This window comes from Arvicola amphibius, chromosome 5, assembly GCF_903992535.2.
Source record: "Arvicola amphibius chromosome 5, mArvAmp1.2, whole genome shotgun sequence".
Lineage (NCBI taxonomy): Eukaryota > Metazoa > Chordata > Mammalia > Rodentia > Cricetidae > Arvicola > Arvicola amphibius.
In genome coordinates this window covers 112,763,042-112,785,400 of record NC_052051.1, presented here as the reverse complement: position 1 = coordinate 112,785,400, position 22,359 = coordinate 112,763,042, and the positions used below count along the sequence as shown (strand labels likewise).

The following is a 22,359-nucleotide window of genomic DNA, read 5'->3' as shown; positions in this document are numbered from 1 at the left end:
GCACCCATATCAGATGGTTCACAACCATCCGTGACTCCAGCTTCAGAGAATCCAATTCCTCTGGCTTCTATGGGCACCTGCACACATAGGCACACACACAAAACATTTAAAAAATTAAATACTTAGGCACATGACTGGAGAGATGGCCCAGCAATTAGGAACACCTGCCCTTTCAGAATGCCCAGGTTCAGTTCCTAGCACCCACAAAGTGACTCACAACCATCCATGACTTCAGTTCCAGGGAATCTAAGGCCCCGTGTCTGAGTCCCCACAGGCACTAGGCACAGATATACATCAGGCAAAACACTTATACACATAAAGCAAAATATTTTTTCTGAAATTCTTAGGCACATGGGTCACATTTTGAGAACCAGGCAAGGCTAGTGGCTCCCTACAGGATAGTATAGACTATAGAATATGCCCACATGGGGTTTCTTTTGACTGCTTCTCTTGCCAACTTCCCACCCCCTTGGTTTTGTTTTTGTTTTTTTGTTTGTTTGTTTGTTTGTTTTTGAGACAAAGTCTCATTATGTAGCTCTGGCTGTCCTGGAATTTACAGAGGGTGAGGATTAAAGGCATCTGCCACCAGGCCCAGCTTGTTTGTTTTAAGATTTATTTATTTATTATGTATACAATGTTCTGCCTGCGTGTCTGCCTATAGGCCAGAAGAGGGCACCAGATCTCATTAAGAATGGTTGTGAGCCACCAACCACCAGGATGGTTGCTGGGAATTGAACTCAGGACCTCTGGAAGAACAGCCAGTGATGAGCCATCTGTCCAGCCCCCGATTGTTTTTATAAAGTTTTAATTTTAATTTTTTGACTTGGTTTGGTTTTGGAGACAAAGCAACCTTGTTCAAACTAGCCTTGAACTTGCTATGTATGAAAAAATGACTCTGAATTTCTTATCTCCTGCCTCTACCTCCGAAGTGCTGGGATTACAGGCTTTCCATACATGCTAATAAGAGGCACGCACTCTTTCAATTGAGCTTTTGTATTTTTGTGGGCTTTGTTATTTTGTTATTTGAGGGCTTGAACTCCCAATCTTCCAGCTTTCTGAATGCTGAGGTTTCCATTTTAAACTACCAAGCCCAGTCATTTGTTGCTGCATTGTTAGGGGAATGAATCCAGCCTGGCTCTTCCCTGGCCAGCGCTCTACCCACTGGGCGACACGCCCCGGCCTCGAGAAGCTTTCTGAAAGCAGGTCCTCGGCCTCGTTAACAGAGGAAGTCCCCGCCCCCGGTTGCCAGGGCGCTCTGTGGCGTTGCATTCTCATTGGCTGGCGACGGGTAAGGCGCGCTGCGGGAGGCCATTTCCAACGAGCTGGCGGGGGCGAAAGATGGCGACGCCCCTTGGGTGGTCGCAGGGGGGCTCCGGATCTGTGTGTCTCGCCTTCGATCAATTGCGGGACGTGATTGAATCTCAGGAGGAGCTGATCCACCAGCTGAGGAATGTGGTATGCAGCCAGAGCTCGGGGAAAGGCGCTACTGGACGCCTCCCCCGCGGGGCGAGGCCAGGCCATCTTTGGATTAGGGGGCGTGGCTAGAATACAGTGCGGAGGGCGTCATCTCGGAGGCGGGGCTCACCTGGCTGCTAGGGCAGAACCAAGAAGAATGGGACTGGGGATTGGGGGGGGTAATGCCTGCCTGAAGTTAACCCAAATCAGGCAGTGTTCCCCACTCTGCCTGGTTGCTGAAAGGACAGGAAGATGCTCATTGAACCTCAGCGTCTTTACTTTTAGTGGAAATGACCTCACTGACTCCCAAGGCTTTCTGCCCTCAGAAACCAGAACATTTAAGTCATACTCCTCCCCAGTCTCAAATGCAGTCCTAATACGAATTTGGCCTTTCCCGGTGGTGGTTTAAGGGTCTCCAGACCTTTCGGTGTGCATTTGGTTCCAGCCTCAGCTAGTGGGTGCCAAGCGTTGGCGTCACAGGTTGCCTCGGTGCTGGCTAGCAGGAGCCAACAGTTTTTGTTTTTTCCTATTTTCGTAACAATGTTGAGATATTTCTCTAGCTCAAAAAATAAAACTGGCTTCACATCTATTTTTCACTCTAATGATTTTTAGACAGTTTCTTCCCTTCTGTGCAGTTAGATTCGAGGGGGATTGTGAGAGGTAAACTTAGCCTATTTCCAAAAAAATGTATGCTTCTATGGGCACCGAATTCCCTCCAATTCCCTGAGGGTCCCCAAATCTTTCTCTTGGCAGCTCACTTTGGCATGTGTGTCCCCACCATCTGGAACATTTTCTCTCTTCTCATATTTAGCAGTCAGACATCAGGATTAATGCCACTGTCTCTGAGAGAAATCCTGGCCCTTAGTAAAGCTGGGTCCAGGGCTGTTCCGTGTACCACAGGACATACAGCATGAGCCGTCTTCATGAGGCGGCTCGCTCCTTGCAGGGAGCACTTAGGACTGGGCCTCAGTAAATCTCTGGAACTAAAATCTCCTGTCCCAAGGCCTGAAGTCCTAGATATCATCCCCTTATCCATCCTTGTCCTGGTCCTTAGAGAGCGACCCCTCCCACCTTAGTCCCAGCCCCTTCCTGAGTCAGGCTCTGTTGCAGATGGTTCTCCAGGACGAAAATTTTGTCAGTAAAGAAGAGTTCCAGGAAATAGAGAAAAAACTGGTGGTGAGTAATGGCGTCTGCAGATTCCTGATTTCCTCCCGTTTCCCAAGATCCCCGTGTCTGGGCAGGGTCCTTGTAGTGAGGCTGAGTCTTCCTGCACCCAGGCTTCAGCACCTTTGAGAAAGGGGGTTGGATAGGGGACCCTACAAGACCCAAGGTGTCTTGGGATAAAAAGGTAATCACCTCCCCTGCAGGAAGAGAAAACTGCTCATGCCAAAACCAAGGCCCTCCTGGCCAAGGAAGAGGAGAAGTTGCAGTTTGCCCTCGGAGAGGTGGAGGTACTGTCCAAACAACTGGAGAAAGAGAAGCTGGCCTTTGAAAAAGCGTGAGTGGGCCCCAGGAAGAGGTGTGGAGGCTGGGGTTCATCTGCCTCTGCCTGCCCACCTTTTCATTGTAACTTCCCCTGCGCAGGCTCTCCAGTGTCAAGCACAAAGTCCTGCAGGAGTCTAGCAAGAAGGACCAACTCATCACCAAGTGTAATGGTAGGCGGGAAACCCGTGCTGCCCCTCAAGTTAACATACACGGGCTCTTTCCCAACAGCCCAGGGCCTGTGCCAAAATCAGGGTTCTACCCCAACTTCTGCCCCCGGCTGAGGATACAGGCAAGTCCAGGCGGGTCACACCATCGAAAATACCTTCAGGGACCAGGCAGGTCACGGAAATGATGGATGAAATCGGTGTGCGATATTCTTCACAGCCATAAAGAAACGGGCCTGCTCCCATTTTTCTTGAAACATACAACCTTCTTAGTCCACCTTCTGTTTTGTTTTCCCATTTTTGATAAGTGTTAGAGATAGTGTACCTGACTGATAATCTTGCTTCGAGAGGAGTCGTAGAACAAGCTCAGTCCTCCTGGGGAGCTGGTCTTCCACTCAGGACCAAGGGACTCATGAATTCATTCCCCTCCCATGATAACAGGGCTAGGAGGCCCCAGATCTTTTAGAAAAGACTCTAGGAGCCAAGTGTTGTGGCACATGGTTCTAAACCCAGCACTCAGTGGGTGGAGGCAGGAAGATGGGAGTTTGAGGCCATCCTGGACGGTGTAAGACCTTGTCTCAAGAGCAGAAAAGAATTTTCAAGCCAACTTTAATGGGAAAAATATGAATTGTTAGTGTAGGCAACTAATTTAGGCAATTTGAAAGAATTTTTATTGACGGAGTAAAATATGCTGAGCCACTGGATTTCAGCTGGATTTCAGCTCTGCCATCTGCTATGTACACGTCTTTGGCCACTTACTGGTCCGTGGCATGCTCTGAGCTGAGGGGCAGCACCTTTCAGTTCCAGAGACTGCTAGACTTGTTACTTAGCCTAAGAAGTGTCTATGAATTCCATGCATGGAATCTGTTCACTCTCTGTAGCAGATCTTCAATAGGCCAGAGACAGCCTGAGCCCAAGAGGGTTAAGGTCCCTCCTGAAGCCTAACAGATAGCCACTGTCTCCCCCACCCCCACCCCCAACTCCCTTATCATCTCTCCTACCTGAGGGTTGGAGAGATGGCCTAGCGGTTAAGAACACTGACTGCTCTTCCAGAGGACCCGAGTTCAATTCCCAGCACTCACATAGCAGCTAACAACTGTCTGTAACTCCAAGATCTGACACCTTCACACAGACATACATGCAGGCCAAACATCTCCCCTATCCAGAGAACCCAGAGAACTGGTATAGCCAGAGATGTCTTTCCTTAGGCATTTCTTTCTACCAGAATTAGCCCAGGCCCTAGAGCTCACTGTGTGTTGTGGGGTTAGGGTTTGGCTGCCTCTCCATAAAATGTCCTGCACCTCTCCAGTGGGCTACAAGCCCTCACCTAGCCAGTATGGTGCTGTGACCATCACTTTAATCAATACTCCTACCTGACCCTTTGCGATTCAGTTTTGTTTTTATATTTATATAGCTTTTTTTCTTCCTTCTTTTCTCTTTCTTTAATTTTTTTGAGACAGGTTCTCTCTGTGTAGCCCTGGCTGTCCTGGAACTTGGTATGTAGACCAGGCTGGCATTGAACTTGCAGAGATACTTCTGCCTCTGCCTCCGAATACTGGAATTAACAGGTGCTACCACTGCCCAGCTAGTCACACAGATTTCTAGTTCTTTCCCAAAAGAATTTTAGATGCAGTTAATTTCATATTATCCAGAAGACCTTGGGAACCAGACTCCATGGCCCTGTCCTGCCATGCAGTGAGATCCTTCCTAAGTCTCTCGCCTTCATCTCTGTCTCTTTCCTCATTTCTACTCTGTTCCTCTGGGACCACATTTTATCTGAACTGATAAAGGCACCAACATTTCTGCATGGCTGGAGCTCATGCTGTAGTTTCCCCTTTTTCTCCTTCCTTCCTTGTATGTGTACATGCCTTTTTTTTTTTTTTTTTGGTTTTTCGAGACAGGGTTTCTCTGTAGCTTTGGGGCCTGTCCTGGAACTAGCTCTTGTAGACCAGGCTGGCCTCGAACTCACAAAGATCCACCTGCCCCTGCCTCCCGAGTGCTGGGATTAAAGGTGTGCGCCACCACAGCCCGGCTTGTACATGCCTATTTGTATGTTCATGTGCATGCAAGGACCAGAGGCCAAAATCAGGCAGCTTCCTCAGTCACTCTCCCCATTATTTTATGTGCATGAATGTTTTGCCTTCGTGTGTGTGTGTGTGTGTGTGTGTGTGTGTGTGTGTACACATGTATCTGTACTGCATGTGTGACTGGTCCCCACAGATACAGAAGAAAGCATCCAATTCCCTGAGGCTGGAATTAGTGTGTGAGCTACCGTATGGGTGATGGGACTTGAAACAGGGTCCTCTGCAAGAGGAACAAGTGCTTTTACCACTGAGCTAATTCTTTTTTTAAAAAAATATTTATTCATTTTATTATGTAAACAATATTCTGTCTGTGTGTATGCCTGCAGGCCAGAAGAGGGCACCAGACCCCTTTACAGATGGTTGTGAGCCACCATATGGTTGCTGGGAATTGAACTCAGGACCTTTGGAAGAGCAGGCAATGATCTTAACCTCTGAGCCATCTCTCCAGCCCCCCCACTGAGCTAATTCTTCAACCCCCTGACATTTTTTTAAAGCGATGGTTTTGTGTTACAGTTCTTGTGTGTGTGTGTGTGTACATGTACATCGCACCATATATGTTTGGAGGTGAGGGAAGATTTGGTCTTCGCATTTTCCATCCACTGTGTGGGCCCTGGAGGTTGAAATCAGGTCCTCTGTGTGTTCAGGAAGAACTTTAACCAGCTGTGCCATCTCACTGGCCCACTGCCAGTGACAAGGCAGTGGCTGTGACAAGGACTCACACTGAACCTGAAACTCGCACTTTGGGCTAGACTGCAGTCTAGCCATCCAGAAAGCCCCAGAGACCCACTGTCGTGACTCCCTCAGCTCCGGGATTACAGGGACACACAGTTGCACCCCCCCCATGTGAGTGCTGGGTATCCAGATTGTGTGCTCACATTTGATGTGCAGCAAGCACATTACCAACTAAACCACCTCCTCAGCCCCCATTCCACTTACATTGTATGTGCACATGTGTATGGGTGTGTGTGCATGTGTGCACATGCATATGGAAGATGGAAGACAACCTTCAATTTCATCCTGAGGACTTGTAGAAGGAACGGGAGAGGGCCGCTTCCTGCCACCCTGCTAGCTTTAACCAAAATAATTACACGGAAACTGTATTCACTTAAACACTGCCTGACCCTTTAGTTTCAGCCTCTTATTGGCTAATTCTCACATCTTGCTTAACCCATTTCTATTAATGTGTGTAGCACCATGAGGTGGTAGCCTACTAGGAGAGATCTTAACCTGCGTCTGTCTCAGAGAGGAGAGGCATGGTGACTGCTTGAGGCGTCTGCCTGACTCTGCTTTCTTTCTCCCACAATTCTGTCCTGTCTACCCCGTCTACCTAATTTTCTGTCCTCTTAAAGGACCAAGGCAGTTTCTTTATTAACCAATAAAAGTAACACATAGACAGATAACCCTCCTCCATCATTTCCCCTTTTTCTGTTTAAACAAGAAAGGCTTTAACTTTAACATAGTAAAATTACATATAACAAAACAGTTATCAAGCAAGAATTACAATTACAATATTTAGATCTATTTTATTTTTTACTGTAACAAAGGAAAACTATAACTAACCATTTTTCAACTCCATCAAAGGCTCCAGAAAGATACAATATTACCTAAGTAAACAACTTCCAAAATTCTAGAAATGACAGAGACATCTCGCTGCCTGGACAGTCACCCAAAGTTCGCAGACTCTTTCTTGAGTCAGGAACCCTGAAAGACCATCTCATCTTTAGGCAAGTTCAGCAGTCCTCTCTCTGTGGGTTCTTTGTGTCCAGTTCATGCATCAGTCCAGGCAAGAGCAGTTTCTTGCCCAAATGGCTATCAAACTCCATAAAGAGCCTCTTCGATGCCCATCTTCTCTTGAAGTAACTGGTGCTGCCAGAAGCAGACGTGTCTCATTGTCCTGAAAAGCCCTAAGTTATTAAAACATTAAAATACCATATTCTGTAGTCTTTGAAAGATATGAAGAATGCTTATCTAACTGAAATATATCTCTACATATCTAAAAAATCTAACATGACTACAAGCTTGACTATTATTGATGATTATCCATTAACAACCTATATTTCCTAATTATACATTACATTTTTAAATGAACTACACAATCACAATACCTTAATCAATATCAGAAATACATATAACAAGATTGACCTTAAAATAGTATCAGTAAACCAAGATTTGTATCAATCCAAATTATTTATATCTATATCATCTCCCCCTTTAAATGTAAAAGAACATTTATAAACAATATTTGGGAACATGGGCGCAGTTTTGTGAATCTGTAATTCTTTTACTATCCAGGAGCATTTTTGTTTTGTAGTTTTAAATCACTAAGCACTTAAGAATCTAAGCTGTGACATTCCTTGATCAAAACAGGTACTGCCTGCTTGCCCCGCCCAGTCCAACATGGCGGAGCCACTCGTGACTCTGAGCCTTGCACATTGCATCAATAGCATGGCGGTGCTGCTTGTGCCTCTGAGCCGCAGCACGCAATGACCCCCTCTTAGGCACACAGCGAGTCTAGTCGCCATCAAACAAATTGTAGCACTTTACTCCAAATGCTCCATTCAAAAGCTCTGTCTCCTGCAGGAGCCAGATAGCGATGGCGGCACAGCCAAGAAACTGGTATTTCAAAATCGCCACTTTTTAGTAGACCTGATCCCACCGTCTACCCAGGTAGGAAGAGCTGAGCCACAGGCATGGTCTCAGCTACCTTGTTCCCGACCCTGAGTGGGCACACAAATATCCGGGCCCAGAAATGCTCCATAGCAGGAGTTTGCACCTGCGGCAGGGCTCAGGAAGCCACGTTTCAAAATGGCTGGCGCAGCTTTTTTTTGTTGTTGTTGTTGCTTTTGCTGAATCACGAAATCTCTCTACAGCACGTCCTAGCAAACAGCAAAATGTTGTGTTAAACTCTGGGTTTTGTGTGTGTGTGTTTAAAATTAAGCTCTCTCGGGTTATACTTGGAATTTGTTACCATGTTGGGCACCACTCTGTAGAAGGAGCTGTGGGCTTCCTGCCACCCTGCTAGCTTTACCCAAAATAATTACACGGAAACTGTATTCACTTAAACACTGCCTGGCCCATTAGTTTCAGCCTCTTATTGGCTAATTCTCACATCTTGCTTAACCCATTTCTATTAATGTGTGTAGCACCACGAGGTGGTAGTTTACCAGGAGAGATTTTAACCTACGTCTGTCCTGGAGAGGAGAAGCATGGTGACTGCCTGAGGCATCTGCCTGACTCTGCTTTCTTTCTCCCACAATTCTGTTCTGTCTACTCTGCCTACCTAATTTTCTGCCCTATTAAAGGGCCAAGGCAGTTTCTTTATTAACCAATAAAAGTAACACATAGACAGATGACCCTCCTCCATCAAGGACTGGCACCCACTTCTTTTAAGAAAGGCTCTCTTGGGGCTGGAGAGATGGCTCAGTGGTTAAGAGCACTGACTGCTCTTCCGGAGGACCCGGGTTCAATTCCCAGCACCCACATGGCAGCTCACAACTGTCTGAAGATCCAGTTTGCAGGTGATCTGACACCTTCACACCAATGCATATAAAATAAAGTGAAATAGACCATAAAAAAATAAAGAAAAAGAAAAGAAAGGCTCTCTTGCCGGGCAGCACTGGTGTACACCTTTAATCTCAGCACTTGGGAGACAGAGGCAGGGGGATCTCTGTGAGTTCAAGGCCAGCCAGGTCTATCAGAGATAGTCCCAGGACAGACTCCAAAGCTACAGAGAAACTCAGATTCTCATGCTTGCAATGCAAGTGTTTTACAGACCAAGCCCTTCTCAGCCTCCAATTTTTAAAAATATTTTTCAAATTTTAATGACTTTGTTTTTTTAGGTTTATTCATCTTAATATTTTGTATGTATGGATGTATCTTCTACATGTGCACTCTGCATGTGCCTGGTGCCCTCGAAAGGCAGAGGAGAGCATCATATTCCCTGGGCCTAGCTAGAGCTACAGAAGATTGTTAACTCTCATGGGTCTGGGAATGGAATCCAGGTCCTCTGGAAGAGCAGCCAGTACTCTTAACCACCAAGTCCACTCTCCAGTCCCTGCACGTCTCGGACATCCCAAGCTGGCCCCAAGCTTGCTATTGAATGACTTTGAATCCTTCACCTCCCAATATTGCTCTTCCTTTCTTTTTCTCTCTAATGGTTCTGGCAGCTGAACCCAGGGCTTAGCATGCTGAGCATAAGCTGCTCCTACCAGTGAACGTGTTCCCAGTCCATGCAGTCTTTTTGTCAGTGGATATGCCCCTCCCCCACCGCGTGATCAAAAATTTCCAGCACTCCATGAAGGGCGGTTATATAAATGAATGCTTTTAGATCCTGATAGCCACCTGGAATTTTTTACCCAAGACACAGAAATCTATGTATCGAATGTGTACCTGTTTAGGAGAGAGGCTTTTCCATGACTGTCCCCACGTCCTCTCCATGCTGCCTTGGAAGAGGGACATATGAGGAAACAGGCCTAAAAAGCAGCTAAGCCAGCATGCTAACACTGCCTCATCAGTATGCGCCTCTCTGAAATGTGTGGCCTCATCCTGAGCTCTGCTCGTTTTCTCTTCTGTCTGTTCTCTCTCTCTCTCTCTCTCTCTCTCTCTCTCTCTGGAGTGGGAGTCTCATACATGCTAGGCAAGTGCTCTAGGAATCAGTCACACCGCCAGTCTTCAACGCCTGAGTCTTTATTTTTATTTATTTATTTTTCTGGAACTCACTCTGTTGACCAGGCTGCTCTCGAATTCACAGAGATCTGCCTGCTTCTGCCTCCTGAGTGCTGGGACTAAAGGTGTGCACCACCACCCAGCACACTTATTTATGGTTTGTTTTTTTCTGTTGAGACAGGTAGCCCAGGCTGGCCTCAGACTTGGTAGGAGAGCTTGGGCTCCCAATACTCCCACCACTGGCACGTGCCAGCACCCTCAGTGTAATTTCTGAGTTTTATATTTGATGATTTTTTAAAATTTATGTGTATGAGTGTTTTGTCTACATATATGTATGTGTATGTACCATGTGTGTGCCTAGTTACTGTGGAGGTGAGAAGAGGGTGCTAGATTCCCTAGGCACTTGTCTGTCTGTCTGTCTGTCTTTCTCTCTCTCTCTCTCTCTCTCTCTCTCTCTCTGAGAGACAGTTAATTCACATATTTAGGAACCACCATGTGGGTGCTAGGAACCAATTGCTCCTCTGGAAAAGTCTGTGCTCTTGAGCACGGAGCCACCTGTCCAGCCTCTGGTTCCTGAGTCCTAACTCTTCTTCTGGGGAAGATGAACATATGTCTGATGGGGTCACAGACATCATTGCCCACCCGGTGGCCCTCTATAGCACAGGGCTGGGCACCCAGCCTGCCCTTTATAGGTCCAGTTGGTGGACGTGGCCAACTCGGTTTCCAGTCCCAAAGTCCATCCATTCCACAGTGCACAGATCTGTGAGACTCTTAGGGACGACAGTAAAGGAGGCAATAGTCCTGTCCTTGTGGACCGTGTGTCATAGTTGTAGAAGGACGAGTGACATATGAGGTGTGTTAGACATCGGCAAGGAGAATGGGAGCAGGGACGGGGACTCGGAAGGGGAGGGGTGTAATTTCTAGATCAAGGGTCTAACCAAGGATGTGTAAAGGCCCAAGAGCAGCAGCTAAGAGCCAGGGCTTTGGCCTTCTTCTTTCCAAGGAATTTTTGCCCATCCTCACCTGGGCGAGGTTTGTAATTTTGAATGGTGACGTCGCTGACTTACTGTCCCCACTCCCAAGACCCCATAAATTTGCTGATACGTCAGGGCCTTGTGATGTACACCTGTAATCACAGGCTGAGTAGAAGGACTAAAAATTTAAGGCCTACCAGGGTTACAGAGTGAGTTTAAGGCTAGCCTGGTCAACCTAATGAGACTGTGCTTAAAAACCAAGTAGAAAGTAGATGGGTGTGGTCGTGCATACTAGGCTGAGGCAGGTGAATGTCTTGCATTTGAGGCTAGCCTGGTATGCATAGCAAGTTCTAGAACAGCCAGAGTTACATAATGAAGAGAAAAATAGTAGAAAGAGGGTAGCACGCCTTTAACCCCCCACTCTGGAGGCAGAGGCAGGCCGTTCTCTATGAGTTCAAGGCCAGCCTAGTCTACAGAGTGAATTCTAGGACACGACTAAAAAAAAATTAAAAATTAAAAAAATAAAAATTAAAAATTAAAAAAAATAAAAATAAAGGGTTGGGGATATAGCTCAGTAGTAGAGTACTTACCTGTCATGTGTAAGAGCCTGGGTTCAGTCTCCAATACAGAAAACCAAATTCATTCATACTGAGGTACTGGCAGCTGTTCAAGGATAACCCGAGTGGCAAGAGCAAACCTCTGAAAAGCCCCACAAGGGAAGACCTCCGCTCAGGAGCAGCCTGAGAGATGGGAACCACCCCTCCTCCCTGCCTCTCTCCCCCACAGAAATTGAGTCTCACATTATAAAGCAAGAAGATATACTTAATGGCAAAGAGAATGAGATTAAAGAGTTGCGGCAAGTTATCAGCCAGCAGAAACAGATTTTCAGGTGAGGGGCCGGGCCAGGCTTGGGGGTTGCTGATGGAAGTGGGGAGCCTGACTTGGCCCCTACCCAAGGCTGTCCAGCCTACGACCAGCTGGCTCCGTTGCAGGAATCACATGTCCGACTTCCAGATCCAGAAGCAGCAGGAGAGCTACATGGCCCAGGTGCTGGACCAGAAGCATAAGAAAGCCCCGGGAACACGTCGGGCCCGGAGCCGCCAGTGTCCCAGGGAAAAATAAAATGCTGGTTGCCTTGCTGGTTTCTAAATGCAATGCCCAACTTCTACCTTCTCTATTCTGGGGAGACCAGCTCTTCCCCTCCATCCTGGTGACCCCCACCACAGGACTGCCTCTTCTGAGTTTAGGAGGAAACACTGTTCCAGTCTCCAGCCCATGCTGCTGTACTCCTTTGGGATAGGATAGCACCCATGGTAACGGAGTGGGAACTGCTGCTTGCTTTTGATGGTTAGTCTTCTCCATACACAGCCCGAGTTAGCACAGTCACACCCTGCCTGAACTTCAGTAAATGTGGTTCTCTGAGGTTGGCTGTAGGGTTAGGGAAGAATGGAGTGTGTGTGTGTGTGTGTGCATGTGCATGTGTGTTGGTGTAGCCCTGACTACAGACTTTAAGACTGGATTCCAGAACCACAGTAAATCTGAGAAACCAGAAGCACCCAGGTAATAAAAAAAAAATGTGTATGAGCCGGGCTGTGGTGGCGCACACCTTTAATGCCAGCACTTTCCAGCATTTGGGAGGCAGAGGCAGGCAGATCTCTATATGAGTTCTGAGTTTGAGGCCAGCCTGGTATACAGAGCAAGTTCCAGAAGAGCCAAGGCTACATGGAGAAACCCTGTCTCGAAAAACAACACCCCCCCAAAACAAACAACATGTGTATGTACTTGCTCCCCAAACCACTCCTGCACCTTCTTACACTAAAGAACAAAACCTTGCACGGGGAGGAGGAGGCTACACAATCTTAAATCAGGGAAACAGGGAAAGGGCCCCAGCCTGCTCAAATTACTCAGACAGGCCTTGATGGGGTGAAAGGTTAAATCCTCTCAGAAGTCTTCACTGAGTATGCCCCTAAGTGATCTTGGGGAACTCAGGATCCACAGGATTGGTTAAACCTGGCCAGGGTGGGCATAAAGCAGAGCCAGCACTCCGGCCTCAGGGTCAGCTGGGGCCTGAGTCATGGCAGGACCTTCAAGCCAGAAGTTAAGGGCAAGTGGTGTGCTATTGTCATAGGACAATGACAGCTGGTGGCTGCTTCCCTACTAGGAAGGAAGGAATGCTGTGGGGCACCGGAATAAGGTACTGTGCGCCTGGGACCTTAGAGAGAACCCTACAGTCTCCCAGCTTTGTTCTGGGTGCTAAGCAACTTAGCTAGCCAGCCCCTGCCTGATTCTCCTTACCCTATCCAAGGTGGTGTATGGACATGAGAAGTCAAGGAAGCATATGGATTGTAGCTAAGGAAGCCATGGAGGAGTTTCCTTGCCATGTTAAGGAGTTGGGGGCTGAGGATATGGAACTTCAAGCTCACACCCTGACCATCTCAGAAGTCCCTTGCAAGGCCAAAGTTTTCCCACCTGTGTTAGGTGGAGTTGGGCATAGCTGTTTGCTCTTTTTCAAAACTAGGCCTGTCTTCCTCTCACCTGCCTGTCAGTCAACGTCTGGAGCCCCAGCCCTGTGTTCCACCTGTGCTGGAGAAAGTTCGGGCAAGGGGGTTTGCACCGGGTAGGGCCCAGGACTTGGGTCTCTGCTGACAACTCCGCTAGCTTCAGCGTGGACACTGGCGCTTTAAGACGCTTTGACCCCATGGCATCCCGGCGGGGCGGAGACAGTGCAGGCGCCACCAGCGGAGGCATTGCCCGGGAGGTAGTGCTAAGTGTCCTGCCCACCATGCTGACTGCGCTCGCCCCGCCAGCCCTTCCAGGGCTCTCAAGGCAGCTGCCTGACCCTGCCCGGCGTCAGGATTCGTCCGGTTCGTCCGGCTCCTACCACACAGCTCCGGGTTCTCCGGAGCCCCCGGACGTTGGGCCGGACACAGAAGGCCGGGGGACTTGGCTCTGGGTGGCCCCTGGGCGGGGGGCGGGCGCGCAGCCTGTGCTGTCCGTCAGCGCCCAGAATAGCCGCCAGCAGCACAGCTCCGGCTCGGGTTTCCCGCGAGGCCCGGGCTCCGGCCCGCTGCCGCCCCGGCCCCAGCTGCGCATGCTGCCGTCGGGGGAGATGGAAGTCATCTTCGGCGCGGGGGCTCTGTTCAGCCGCTCCGACGCGGAGGATCGGGAGGAACAACAGTTCATGGCGCCTGTCTTCAGCAGTCCATTGCTGCCCGGGTCACCGTCTCCTGTGTCAGTGTCGCCGCAGCCGCAGGCCCCCGACGGGGGCTCTCGCTGGGCCACCTACCTGGAGCTGCCGCCCCGCGGGCCAAGTCCGGCCGTCTCAGGCCAGTACGAGTGTGTGGAGGTGGCCCTGGAGGAGCGCCCCGCGCCGGTTAGGCCACGCACGGTGCCGAAGCGTCAGATCGAGCTGCGTCCGCGGCCTCGGAGTCCCTCGCAGGACAGCCGCGCGCCGCGTCCCCGACTGCTCCTGCGCACCGGCTCCCTGGACGAGTCTCTGAGCCGTTTGCAGGCCGCCGCGGGCATCGTGCAGACGGCGTTGGCCCGAAAACTGGGCACTGAGGTCCCGGCCCCCAGCAATGTCACTTTTAGATCCACGGGGAGACCAGAACCCACGACGAATCCTCGGGAAACGGCACGCAGCACCCGTGTGGTCCCGGAAGAGGTCAAGTCTCGGCCACCCCGCGCACACGATAGTTCTGTCCACACCAAAGCCCTGCGGCCTTGGCCCAGCCTCCGAGAGCGAGCAATTCGGCGGGACAAGCCGGCGCCTGGGACCGAGCCGCTGGGTCCTGTTAGTTCCAGCATCTTTCTGCAGTCAGAGGAGAAAATTCAACAGGCTCACGAACAGGAATCCAAGACTCAGTTCCCTCGTGAGAATCCCGATCGAATCGTACCGAGAACACGAAGTCCTCCCTTCCATTCTAGAAGCTCCCGAGTGGTTCCTAGTAGGGTTGTGAGACCAAGGAGCCCATCTCCTCCGCAGCAGGCTCCAAACGGGGCCGTGCGGGGTCCTCGGTGCCTGTCCCCCCAGAACGTCTCACGACCTCATAGAACTGTCTGGAGAATGAGCAGTCCGTCCTTCCCTGAAGCATCTTCTGAGTGGGAAAGTCGGAATGAGGCCGTAGAGGAAGTCATCAGCAGAAGGAGCCCTTCCCCTCCACCTCTTTCGCAATGGACTCAGGATGTCGCTAGAGTTGGGAACCGAGGTCCCGAAACTCCTTCTCTGTGGAAGGTTCCACATTCGATAGGTGTAGATGCTATAGGGCTGAGTAGGGACCGGTCCTTGCCAGCCCTGTTCCCACGGGAGTCACCTGATCATCCTGTTGAAACGAGTAGCCCATCGCCCCGAGAGACAAGGGGTCCTATTGTGCAGGGCTCATCGACGGCATTGCGTCAGGAAGCTATGAATGGCCTAACTCAGGAGTTGGAGCCGCCATCAGCCCCACTGACTCCAGAACTCACAGAGGCGCAGTGTCTGCGGCTCCCCCTGGAAAATGCGGATAATACCTTCAAAGGCAGGCAGCCGTCTCCAGTTGTCGATACACCGGAACCTCCCGGAAGTCATCTCACAAGCATCCTAGACGACGATGTGTGCCCAGAAGCCTTGGCCCCGGGAGAAGCAGCTTCTGGACGGCCGCGCGTGACTATTCCGCGGCCGCGAGACGTGCGCAAGATGGTTAAGACCACTTACGCGCCAAGCTTTCCTGCGGGAACCCCAAGTTCCGGGCTTCCCGCGCCTTCTACTGACACCTGCGGGGAGGGCGATGCATCAAAAGCGCAGGAGCTCCCGGCGCTGGAGTCGCCGGCCCCGGCTCATTACACTTCCATTTTTCTCAAGGACTTTCTGCCGGTAGTACCTCATCCCTACGTGTCTCCAGAGCCTTCTCTCCATGCGACCCCTAAGGATGTCTCCCACTCCAACCAGGTCCCGAGGCGGAGGGCAGAGAACAACACCGCGAAGCCTTTCGCGCGCAGTGAGATCCGCTTGCCTGGCGCCCTAGTCTTAAACCGCCCGCAGGAGAAAACCCCAGGTGTCCAAGGTTGCGGTCCTGGGGTAGAAAACCTGGATACTGAGGCCCAGCGCCTGGTCCCAGACCACGAGGGTCGAACCAGTCCCTTAGGAGGCGCTCACACCTCAACCGAGTGGTCCCCTTTAGGATCAGCAGGGACCCAACCTCCTCGCCCCGGCTCCCCGCAGACATGTCCCAACTCGAGCCTTGGGACAGCACCCGAATTGGAGACACCACTTGTGGCTCCTGCAACGGCGGTCCAGGCGCCCCTCCCGCGGGAGCCTCAGGCTACAGCGACCAGGACCGCTGCACCCCTCCCGCGAGCTGCCTCTGCGCCTCCCACGGATCGACTACCTCCTGCATGTACCCAGGGGTCGCGGAGGCTTCCAGGAGCCGCGCCACCAGGAAAGGTCCTCGTAGACCCGGAGAGCGGTCGCTATTACTTTGTGGAGGCTCCGCGGCAGCCGAGGCTACGGCTACTCTTCGACCCCGAGAGCGGGCAGTACGTGGAAGTGCTGCTGCCGCCCTCTCCCTCTCTTTCCCGGCCGCCACGACAAGCCTATGCCCCACTGGCCCTAGGGCCGGGCCTCTACCCGCCCGCCTATGGGCCTGTCCCTGGCTCGTCACTGACGCCGCCGTCCCCCAATCTCCCGGCTCTTGGCAGTCTCCAGCTACCCTGGACCCCTGAGGCCGGGCCCCTGGAGGGGATGTACTACATGCCCTTGAGCGGGACCCCCAGTCCTGCTCCACCGATGCTCTTCTGTGCCCCGCCCTCCACTTCCGGTCCCATCCAGTCCAGCAAGGGCTCCGTGTTTCCTTTATGAAGCCTCAGGTCGCGGTCCCCTTGGAGTTGTGTTCCCTAGAAGGCTTTGGGAGTTCTGGTTCCTAGTCACTTAATTTTTCCTCCCATCAACTCTTTGGCTAGTTCCAGCCAGCCCCCAGACCAGAAGTGACCTTAAGAGAATGTATCTGCTACCTGGGCTGACAGCGCTGGATCATCATTAGCAAATGCCTGGCAGCCTATGTCCTGTCTCTCCCCTCCCCCACAACAAAAATGTGTATCCCTTTCCCAAACCTTCCCAGGGTGTGGTGTATATGTGTATATGTGTATACAGGCAAGCAAGTATGTCACTAAGAAATGTTGGGGTTTCCCAGAATGGTGGGTGTGGGAGTAGTAGCAGGGCCAGGGCTGCCTGTGGTGATGGTGAACTGCTGGTCTCTACCTAACACTGGGCCTCAGTCGAGTGGGCAGGACAGTGGGTGCTGCAGAGATGGAGGGGATGGGTGACAGCCATCAAATCTGGGTTTGAGCCTTGCCTTGGAAGGTTTTGGGAGAACGCATTGTGGCCCCGGGGCCCGCTCGGGGCTGAGAATGGCAGCTGTGGGGATAGTATGTGAGGTGGAACATGGATGTTGTATAAGGAGACGTGGAGGGTCGGCTTGGAACTGGAAGTCCCAGGATCGCTGTGGTCCCTGTAAAGACAGCCAAAGGGACAAGCAACTCATTGGCAGAAAGGCCCGCAGTAGGCGCTAGGAAACGAGGAACCGAGGAGGAAGGGGAGTGAGGTTGTTCTTTGGGTTTTCTGTTGGTTGCTAGGGGTGACTAGGTACAAGTAGTGAATTAAAGAATGTCAAGTGATCAGTAAATACTTCTCTTGGCCAGCTATTCCTGAAGATTGACAGGACAGGGAGGACAAGAATCTAGAAAAATAAATTAGTTTTGGGAGTTGTGGTTGTCTAACCAAAAACGGAAAGGCAACGGAGGGATGACTGCTAACAGTACACAGCTTGGAGTCTAACTCCTAACTCATCAGGCCCCAGTGTCTGTGTCTTCTGTGAGCCATCTGCACCCAGGCAGGAGGCAAGTGAGTTGAATCTCCAAGATGACAAGAGGGGGAAGGCTGGGGTTTAGCATAGGGGCATGTTCTTGGTGCCTAGAAGGGAGGGCAGAGCTAGCAAGAGAATCCCAGGTGTGGTGGTGCATGCCTTTAGCCCAGAACTTGGGAGGCAGAGGCAGGCAGAGAAATCTCTGTGACCTCCAGGCCAGCCTAGTCTACAAAGTGAGTTTCAGAACAGTCAGGGCTACACACAGAGAAAAGACCATAAAAAAAAAAAAAGAAAAAGAAAAAGAAAAAAAAAAAAAAGAACTGGCAAGAAGGATGTTCATGCAGAGGCAACAGTGCCCACACAGGGACTGGCCCTTCAGGCTGCTCACAGCCCAGGGAAGCCCCAGACCTGTGTTCCACCTGCCCCGAGCCTGGGGTAAACTGAGAGACTGAGTATGTCTCTGTGAGGTGGGAGGTGATCTCTGTAGATTTGAGCCTGAAGTGACTGGACTTTGCTGGAGGGGTGTTTGGAGAGGGACAGTTTCCCACTAGAAGCAGGGTCAGGGCTGGCAATTGATAGCTTTCTGGTTCCAGGCCTATGCAACTAAGATCCCCCAGACCCCCTACCAGCCTTGCCCTGGACTGGAAACTGGCTAGAACACTAAATCAGAATAGCCTAAACATCTCTACCAAAGATTCTGATCCCCATGGCATAGAGGGACCAGGCCACCCCCAGAGTGCATCGTCTTGTCCTGGTGTGCAATAAATGGCTGGTCATGGAAAGCCGTGGTGACTGTGGTAACAATCAATATATGGTCCTTATTTCCTGCTGCCATCCTTAAAAACACTTTTCCTTGGAGTGGTGGTGCCCACCTTAAATTCCAGCACTTGGGAGGCAGAAGCAGGTGGATTTCTTTGAGTTTAAGACCAGCCTGGTTTACAGAGCAAGTTCCAGGACACCCAGGGCTGTCCCAACATAGCCATGTAAATAACACTTAAAATTCTGTATTTTTATTTTATGAGTGTTTACCTGCATGTATGTATGTATACCACATGCATGCCCATGAAGACCAGAGGGTATTGAACCCCCTGGAACTGGAGTTACAGATGGTTGTGAACCACTATGTGAGCAATAGGATGCTGAGTCCAGGTCCTCAGCAACAGACACATTTGTTCTTAACCACTCAACTTTGGTCAGCTTGTCGCTTTTCCCCCCACCCCCCGACAGACAAGGTTTATCTGTATAACAGCCCTGGCTGTCCTGGAACTCACTCTGTAGACCAGGCTGGCCTTGAACTCACAGAGATCCACCTGCTTCTGCCTCCTGAGTCCTGGGACTAAGGGTGTGCACCACCATACCCAGCTAGCTTGCTCCCTCTTAACCCCCACAAAGCCCTTCCATGCCCGGCTCTGACCTGGGTAAAGGGGACTCTATGGTCAGAGAGAGATCATGTATGCTCTCACATACTGTGGTTGCCAACCTCACCACAAGGAGAACTCTAGGCTGGCAACCACAACCATGGCCACATTCCTCCTGGTCGCTGAGTGACCTAGAGGCACTGGGGACTACTCTCATCATGGCTCCTCTGGTAGGAGGATTTGTCTCTTCTCTCTGAGCTTTCACATCCTCACAGTAGAATAAAGATGACTGTAACCGGCCTCACCCCCACAGGATGTTCAGCACAGTACCTGCCACTCGATCAGGTCACAGTGTGTGAGATCCATCGCCCACCCCCCATCACCCCTTCCCCCCCCCCCCCCCCCCCCCGCTCCTGGGTCAGCCTAGAACCGCTCTTTGCATCTTCATCCCCTATCTGTGAGATGGAGCTCAGTCAGCGGGAGCCAGGGTCCCCCTGTGGAAACTGTGTACGTGTCACCTCCTGGGCCCTGGGGGAAGGGAAGAGGACAGTGAGGTGTCGGTTCCCTATTGGCCTGAACCGCAAATAACTCGAATGCACAGCTGCACCCCAACCGCAGTGTACGCTCCATGAAGTAACTTCAGAGGCCATGAGGCTGGCCCTGCCATTGCTGCTACTGTTTGGGTGCAAGGCCACCCTGGGAAGCCTTGGGGACAGGCCTCCACTTTCAGCCACCGCTCCAGTGTTGGATGACGAGGAGAAGTACGCGTCTTATATGCCTGTTCACCTGCGCTGTGATGCCTGCCGTGCTGTGGCCTACCAAGTAAGTTCCACCCGTCCCCCAAAAGTCCTGGCTCAGACCACTCCATCTACCGTAAACTCCATCACTGGCCTTTAATTCCCAGCCCTCAGCCCCAAGCAGCCATCTCTCCATGATATTACCAGCCTCCTACACTTGAATTGCTGTGCCTCAGTTTACACCCTTCCCCGGTTACCTAAGAGCGGCCAATCTAAGGTGCCTGCATATTGTCACCCCAGGGAAACATTCATCCTCTTAGATTCCTTCTTTGTACTCTTTTTCGTCTAACACCCTCCCCAGGCCCCGGAGGTGCCTTTACTTCATGCATGTTGGGTACATGTGTATCTATGTGAACCCACCATATTTGTTGCCTCCTCAAGCATGCCTATGTGACCATGTTTCTGTATGTATGCAGGGCGGATGAATACATGTGTTATTAAAGACTGGGCTCTGGTTATTTTATTTGTATATTATTATTATCATTATAATTGGCTTTCTTTGCTCTTGTGGTTTAAAAATAGCACAGGCTACTGGGCAAGCATGCCCTGAAAGAGTGGCCTGGTCTTTCACACAGCATTTCCTCCCCTGCCCCCAGGAAAGTAGGTCCTGCCTGAAGTGGCCCAGCCCAGCTTTGGGGCCTGGGCTGGGGTGAGGGGGGCGGGGGTGGTGTGGTGGAAAGGGTGGGGGGAGGGGAGTGGGAGGGGCGCTGCAGCTTGCCTCACAGGTGCTTCCGGCTCAACAGCGAGCGCCTTGGCCACCTCAATCTCCCCGGAGACTTGGGTGTCTGTCCATTCCTCCTTCCCACAATTGACAGCTGTCCCAAAGTCCTAGCTCTCAGCACCTCCTCATTCCAGATGGGGCAACATCTGGCAAAAGCAGAAGCTAAATCTCGCGGTCCAGACTTCAGTGGATTGCAGGAGCTGAGTGAGTCGGTATACACAGATGTCCTGGACCGGACCTGCTCTCAGAACTGGCAGTCGTGAGTTGCCAATCCAGGCCCTGCCACTTTCTTAAGGGAAAGGGCTGGCTGGTGCAGACCTCCGTACTCCCGTTGACACCACATGCCGGGTCCACAAAGGCCCTGGCCTGAGGGAGGAGGATGGCTGGGCTGAAATCTGGGAAGAACTGCTCTTGGGAGCAAGTAGGGGAGCAGATGGCCACAGAAAGGTCACTGTGAGATCTTGGGCCTTGAATTTAACCCAATCTGAACCCAGCAAAAGCTCAGTGTACTTAGGATAGAAGCAAGTCCCTCCTTGGCCAGGCCCCCATTGATCCTGTACCCCTTGCTTCCCACTGCCGCCAGCTATGGAGTCCAAGAAGTGAACCGGATGAAACGTCTCATGGGCCCAGGACTTAGCAAGGGGACAGAGCCAAGCATCAGCGTAATGATTACTGGGGGTCCCTGGCCCAATAGGTAATTACAGGGTGGGGAAGGGGTCCCTGGAGTCCTGGTTTGCCCCCCAACATCCCTGTGGGTAGGTTAGGGTTCAAGGTACCTATTGCTCTCTTAGGCTCTCCATGACGTGTTTCCAGTACCTGGGAGAGTTTGGAGAAGATCAGATCTACGAAGCCTACCGCCAAGGCCATGAGGCCCTGGAGGCATTGCTATGTGGTGGCCCTCAGGGTTCCTGCTTACTGGAGAACCCAAGAGAAGAGCTTTAGTACAAGTTGGTACACCTGCGGATCTTCTCTCTATATATATATTTTTTAAATTAATGGTTGCTTGGAGACAGGGTCTCATCGTGTAGCACAGGCTGGCCTTGAACTCGTCCTCCTGCCTCAGCCTTGGAAGCACTGCCATGACTCTTCCTGAGCCTTTGGCCCTATTCCTTCAGCAGCGGCGGTGGGGAGGGGGCAGGTCTTGTTGTCCGTCTTCTTCCTCCACCCCTTCTTGGGGCAATGGGGGTTTCTACTTTCAAATAAAGCTCAGTGACTTTGAAGTCTCCATAAAGGGGCTCGGGGATGAGGATGTGGGACAGACATGGGAGTCTCTGTTGAAGGCCTTCCCATCGCGGGCCACCTACATAGCACTCTACTCATCTAGAAGACAATAGGCGCGGCTGGAAATGTGAGCAAGCTAGGAAAGGATCCAGTCGCACGGATCCAGCCCAGGGCCAAGCAGTCCAGGCCTTTGGATCCCTAAGAGGGAAGATGCAGCCACCTTGTGGCCACCTAGGCATGGACTTCTTACTCTCTGTACCTGTTTAGACAATGGAGGCTCAATCTAAGTAGCAAGAGAAAATGAGGAAAGGACCACATCAAGGTATGGTTGAGAAGGATTTTATTGGAGACGTGAGGGAGAAAACAACCAGAGGCATCTGGAAGAGTCCAGACTGAAATGGGCCAAGAGAGGACATGAGGGCGGGGGAGCCAGAGACACTGGGAGAGGCGCAAGAAAGGGGACCAGGAGCCAAGAGCGGAAGACCAAGAGAACGCAGAGTCAAAATGGCAGATTTATATGGGAATGAGAAGCTGGGGGAAGGGAAACCCAGCCACTGGGCTGGAGAGGTTTAGGGAGGGGGGCAGGGTGGGCAGTG

The 22,359-nt window shown here is 51.2% G+C and overlaps 3 protein-coding genes across 3 annotated transcripts; all 3 read left to right on the top strand.

Annotated features, from left to right (window-relative positions):
• Window positions 1-1,313: 1,313 nt before the first annotated feature.
• Window positions 1,314-11,949, top strand: Spata24 (spermatogenesis associated 24). The gene is made up of 6 exons (XM_038331076.1): window positions 1,314-1,455; window positions 2,566-2,631; window positions 2,823-2,953; window positions 3,040-3,110; window positions 11,614-11,716; window positions 11,820-11,949. Exons 1-6 carry the CDS (start codon window positions 1,339-1,341, stop codon window positions 11,947-11,949), a joined length of 618 nt encoding a protein of 205 aa, XP_038187004.1. The 5' UTR covers window positions 1,314-1,338.
• A 1,623-nt stretch (window positions 11,950-13,572) lies between these two features.
• Window positions 13,573-17,930, top strand: Prob1 (proline rich basic protein 1). Its single transcript, XM_038331075.1, has one exon. The coding sequence runs from the start codon at window positions 13,610-13,612 to the stop codon at window positions 16,661-16,663; it is 3,054 nt and encodes a 1,017-aa protein (XP_038187003.1). The 5' UTR covers window positions 13,573-13,609; the 3' UTR covers window positions 16,664-17,930.
• Window positions 17,931-19,443: 1,513 nt separating this feature from the next.
• On the top strand, window positions 19,444-21,765 carry Mzb1 (marginal zone B and B1 cell specific protein). The gene is made up of 4 exons (XM_038331074.1): window positions 19,444-19,846; window positions 20,677-20,801; window positions 21,126-21,236; window positions 21,334-21,765. The coding sequence occupies exons 1-4, from the start codon at window positions 19,673-19,675 to the stop codon at window positions 21,482-21,484; spliced, it is 561 nt and encodes a 186-aa protein (XP_038187002.1). The 5' UTR covers window positions 19,444-19,672; the 3' UTR covers window positions 21,485-21,765.
• The last annotated feature ends 594 nt before the right edge of the window (window positions 21,766-22,359 follow it).